The 6,000-nt window shown below is 40.9% G+C and overlaps 1 protein-coding gene across 1 annotated transcript in view; it reads right to left on the bottom strand.

The window, feature by feature from the left end:
- The window catches only part of BTAF1 (B-TFIID TATA-box binding protein associated factor 1), an 81,653-nt gene extending 76,092 nt beyond the window's left edge, over nucleotides 1-5,561 (bottom strand). Inside the window, exon 1 of the mRNA XM_080911483.1 lies at nucleotides 5,541-5,561. Coding sequence (XP_080767609.1) covers nucleotides 5,541-5,554 — 14 coding nt within the window. The 5' untranslated portion in view covers nucleotides 5,555-5,561. The remainder of the gene's footprint in view (nucleotides 1-5,540) is intronic.
- Between the last annotated feature and the right edge of the window lie 439 nt (nucleotides 5,562-6,000).

The following is a 6,000-nucleotide window of genomic DNA, read 5'->3' on the forward strand; positions in this document are numbered from 1 at the left end:
AATTATGAAAATATACCTCTTTAAATGGTTAAAGCAGTACATTTTGTTTTGGTACAATTAAAATAAACATGGCTGAGAATACAGGTCAGTGGTCAGGTGATTGGCTACCATGCATTCTTAAGGCCTTGGATTTAAACATCAAGCACAATAAAGCAAACTTATAGAAGCACTTTGAGAGATAAACCAAATCATGTTGAAATTTACAACAGTGAAATGGGAAATCTTCTATAATACCTCCTCTACTTTTTCCTAGTTGTCTATGAATTTTCTAAAGAATGGAATTTGATAAAATATAATTTACAGTCATACCTCCTGTCAATCTTATAATGGCTGAAATTAATAGTAAGGGAGGAGCAGCAGGCATAGCATACTTGTTTGACCCACGTAAGTAATTATTTCCCCTGTCCTTAGCACTTTCCCACATCAAGGAACTTCCTTTTGTCAGCATGTACGCTCAGCCCTGAGAAAGCTGACTCAAGAGACTACAAGTCACCAGAACATGGCAGGTACTACTTCCTGTTATTTTGTAGAATAGGGCTGTTGAAACAATGTTTCTCTAAAGTATCAGCACTGTAGTGATAATTAACAAGACTGAGCAAAAGTTCTGTTCCTGTGTAACAATTTGTTAAGAGATAAATTTCCTTTTTCTTCCCATAATCTTTGGTAGTTCTATAATTTTCAATTTATATACGGAGGAGTGAGGTGGATGCAGCTTCCAAAATAAATCCTCGATGTTTAAACACTATACATATTACTTGTTATGCATAAGTCAGAGAAAAATAATATAAACTACATTCTTGAACCCACATAATCAAGAAAGAAACTTACCTGGACAACAGGAAAATATTACTGTACAACAGTGAACTCTGTCACTTAAGGCATAAATGAGCAACCATACCAAAACCAATCAATCCTTTTTTAAAAATCTGTATCAGGTCTGGCAAGATAAAGATAGTTCATCTAGTAAAAGCAGGTACTGGTAGGGCTGATAACCTGAGCTTAATCCCCCAGACTCAAATGTAAAAGAGAACTAACTCCCTCAAATAATCCTTTAATCAAGTGTCTCTCTCTCTCTCTCTCTCTCTCTCTCCCTCCCTCCCTCCCTCCCTCCCTCCCTCCCTCTCTCTCTCTCTCTCTCTCTGTCTCTCTCTCTCTCTCACACACACACACACACAAAACTTTTTCTAATCTACATTAAGCAGAGCATGGCGGTACAAGCCTGCAAGCCCAAAATTTGAGAGAAGAGGACCCAACTGAAGAGTTATAGATTCACTGTCCATGAATAAACCTTAAACTTATTCTCTCTAAACTCTCTAAGGTTGCATTTTCTGTCTAATTCTCACTAAGTAAAAAAAGATAACAGAAGAGTGTGTCACAAAGCCAAGAAGATAGAATTCAAGATTTGGCAAGTACTTAAGTACACTTAAACTGTTAGTAAGCAACAGTACAAGTTCTTAACAAGTACTAATTTGGTGGGGGAGTGGAGAGGTGCAAAATTTTATGGGACATAATAAGCTTAGCTGACTTTTCAGCACCCATGTTTTAACAGCAGTTAAACAGTAAGCACCTAAAGAAGACACATTATCTTCCAATGATATTCTGCTGAATTTTACAGAGAATTTCAAATGCTGCCTTTGCTCATGATCGTAGAGAATCAGTTATTTGTACATGATTTATATCCTCATCCACAAATCAAAAGTTCATGTGCACTTCATAATTTGCTACACAAGTACAATAAAACCAATCCTTATAAGGATCAATATTTTTGATCATACAACATGCAGGGTTACATTTTATATACTTTATTTACATTATAAAAATCATGTTATGACAATACTTATCTTTAAATATTTAAAACTATTGTGATCATTTATGATTCTGGGCTGGAGAGATGGCTCAGTGGTTAAGAGCACTGACTGCTCTTCCAGAGGTCCTGAGTTCAATTCCCAGCAACCACATGGTGGCTCACAACCATCTGTAATGAGATCTGATGCCCTCTTCTAGTGTAACACACACACACACACACACAACACACACACACAACACACACACACGCACAAGTATGATCCTGAGCTTGAGTAATGGCTCCACAGTCTACAACTCCTTTTCTTCCTGAGGACCTGAGTTCAATTCCCAGCCACCATGTCAGGCTGCACACAATAAACAATAACCCAGTTCCAGGGAATTTGATGTCTTTGGCCTACAAGGTAACCTGTATTCACATGCACATACCTCACAAACAGGCATACTCATATACATTATTAAAACTAATAAAATTAAAACTTTTGAAAGAATAATCAATCTTTTATAAGTACAGATAATATACTTATAAATGTGTAGTCATGTATATGCTTATAAATAAACAATGTGCAAAGCTAAAGAAAATGTTCTTAACAACAACAAAAGTGTTAGGTGTCAGGCCTGTTAGTGTACCGGTAAACCTAGTAGATTCGGGACAGGAAGATAAGACAGTTGTAAGGCAGCCTAGAATACATATTCAGAGTCTACCTCACAAAACCAAAACCAAAATTATAGTTCAGTGGTAAATATTTGCATGACATTTGTAAGTTCCTGAGTTCAATCATAAGACACATTTCTATACCAAACAGAATTTATTAATTCAGCAAAAAGAGAGAGAGAGAGAGAGAGAACAAGTAGGCAGCCAGCTACTGTGATAAATGCTTTAAAAGACAAAAACCACACCACTGCAAACAGCACAGGTAAAGTAAAACTAAAGAAGAAGGCTTCTGAGCAAAGTGGTGTGTAGGCACTTAGGCACAAGTCAGACTGTAACAAGAAAGACAAGATGGGAAGATAAGTGTTCTAGGTACAAAAGAATGGGAGGTAAGAACATTCTAGGGAAGAAGATAGAAAAAAGGGAGGGAGGACATGAAGTACAGAAAACTTGATGCAAGATGTAGCAAGAATCAAAAGATCTACAAGAAGCTTGGGAAAATGAACCTTATATGGCAACAGAAAGCTAGTCATTTATAGGAAGAAAAATAATCTAATTAAAATTTGCATATTAGCAAATAACGTGTCTAAAATGACAAGTAATTTAGAGACACCAAAGAGGACAAACACAAAGAAAAAGGCTGCCGTGAGCTGGCCAGATCATGCTGCTGTTGCTGCCGCTGGTGAAGATAGTTGATATATGCCTTAACAACCTGAGTTCTATCCCTGGAACTCAAGTTAGAAAGAAAAAACTCCTGTAAGTTGTCCTCTGACTTCTATATGCATACTCACACAAAAAAAATTTTAAAGAGAGCACTTCTTTCTGCTTCCTAACTGTGGATGCAGTGTGGACAGCTGTCTCATATTCCCACATGCCTTCCTGACCATGATCAACTTTACCCTCATGAGCCAAAATAAAACCCCTTTCCTCTAAAAACAGAAAAGAAAAAAAGTGTTTGTGTATGTGAATGCTGTTGCAGATGGTGGAGTTTGGATGACTTTGGCAATTATAGAATATCAAAAAGAAGGGCTACAGGAAGCTTAGTAGGTGGGGCAGGATTGGGCTTAGTGACTGGGTAGATGGAATGAAAAAGACAGAAAAGTCAAAGACTACTCCAAATTTCCCGACAGAAGGCACAATGGTACCAATGTTTCTAAGATCTAAAATACTGTAGAATGGTGGTATACCTTTAATCCTAGCACTCGGGAGGCAGAGACAGGTGGATCTCTGAATTCCAGGCCAACATACCCTACAGAACAAGTTCCAGGACAAACAAGGCTACACAGGGAAATCCTTGTGGGGTGGGAATAGCAGGTCTTAAAAAAAAGTGGCTCCTCTACAGTTATGTGCATTGATATAAACAGCGCAAACATTTTTTATTTGATTCTGGCATATGATTTCCATTTCTCAATTCTATATTCTGCCTATTTTACATAAAAGTACGTAAATAAATCCCCATTTCCATAATACCAACAAGAGAGAAATGAAGCTTATTTAACACAGACTTATGTTTAGTGTATGACATACCTGAAACTACAAAGTTTGTTTTTCAAATTGAATCCACAAATATTTTTTAAAGTCCAATACCTCCCACCAAACAAGGCATCCCAAAGCCTTTGCTTAAATTTAGATTACTAAGCCAAGCACAGAAGAAGCTTCTATAAAATGTGGCTGGCTTTAATTATGGCAGTGAATTTAAAAAAAAAAAAAAAAAAAAAAACAGGAACAACAAACAGCACTACTCTTTGAAACCAGATAATGAGGACCAAACTCTAATCCCAGAACCAAAGGGTCCTTCTGAGTTTGAGGCTAGCCTAGGCTACATGAGTCTCAAAGAAGAAAGAGACTGATAAATCTCACATTGTTTGTGTACAATGCATTTCTGGTCTATATATTTATGCATCTACATGGAAGATAAATTATAAGATAGAGCTATCTGTACTTGCAGAAATAAGAAATGCCACTTGTATTCTCTTAAAGCAGTTTCATAGATGCTGCAATAAAATTCTTTCTCCTCCTGAGCGGATGAGGCTGCTTATAAAATAAAAATTAGGTGTCCCTACCACCAGCACCTAGCAACTCCCTTCACTCAACTCCCATGGGCTTCTCCCACACACTATTTCATCAGTTACCTGGGGAGTCTTTCTCTCCTTATAAGAGAAAACGTCAGCACACATTGTGCTTAAAGGAATGTGTTCAACTAATTTCGAAAAATGAGTGAAAGCTATTTATTTTCATCATTATTTTACCTCCTTCAGTCCATTTGGTGAAAGGACTCAATCACCCTTAAAGGACTTGGTAACTCTAAGTGACTAAACACAGAGAGACCATTCCCTACATAAACGTCATTGGGACACCAAGATCATTTCCAACTTTCCAACCCATTTTATCATCTATAAAGGTTAAATGCTTGTAAGTTTTTCTATAATTTTCTCAGACTTTTCCACAATGGGCAAAATTTTCCCAATAATTAACATCTATGATTTCGCTTGGGGAAAGATGCTAAAATGGTGATCTGCTTAAAGACCACACGCTGACTGACAGAATACTTACTGCGGAACAAAAAGGAGGAATTAGACCTTAAGAAAAAAAAAGTGAGAAAGACTATACCCTTTACGCTGTAAGTTTTTTAAATGTAGCAAAACCACATCTCTTAGATAACAAACAGTATTTCAACCCCCACTCTATAGACAGTTACTACCAAGTTTTGCCGTGAAATGGTGGTTAGGGAACAGACTTTGATACTACGAAAGAAAAAGAAAAGAAACTCGCCTAGAATTCAAAGAGGGAAGAGAAACCAAAGAAGAGCAACGTGGTGAAGAAAAAGAGAGAGAGAGAGAGAGAGAGAGAGAGAGAGAGAAAGAGAGAGAGAGAGCCAGACCGAACGCGCCGAGTCTCATTTAACCAGGAAAGAGCCCTTCTTGAGCCGATTTCTCCGGGTAACCCGAGCCCAAAGCGCCTGCCAGCCGCGGGAAGCCTCGGAAGTCTGGGCGAGCAGCAGCGCTCCGGCCCCGCACCGTCACGCCGGGAGCGCACAGCCTTGCCCGCGCGCGCTCCCCGTTAGCTGGCGGCCGGCGACACTCACCTGGAGACCGCCATGGCCCGCGCCGGCGGTTCCCAACTCTCGGGGAGCTACACGCCGCGCCGCTCCGGCGCTCGTTTCCCGAGCAGAGCGGCGCAGGCCCAGGCCGCCGGGAGCAGGGCAGCAGGCGGCGGGGCGTGTTGCGGCCGGCACGGGCCTTCCGGCATGGGCCGGTCACCTGAGCTCGTCTCCGCCGCGACCACGGTCCCACACACGGGCGGAGGCGGCGCCGCTCTGACCCGCACCACTTCAAACCGGGTGCCCCCAGCCCCGCTCTCTGCTGACGCAGACGCCGGCACGCCGGACCCAGCGTCCGCACGCCGGAAGTGACGTCACCAGCACGTGGCTCCCGGGGCCTGCGAGCGGAGTGTCGGAGCGTCCCGGGGCTCCTAGAGCTGGTTGGCGGCGCCGATCGGGACCGAGCTCCTAATCTCTAAGATTAAGGGGAGAAGTGGAAAGATGT

Source organism: Micromys minutus (assembly GCF_963924665.1).
Source record: "Micromys minutus genome assembly, chromosome: 2".
NCBI lineage: Eukaryota > Metazoa > Chordata > Mammalia > Rodentia > Muridae > Micromys > Micromys minutus.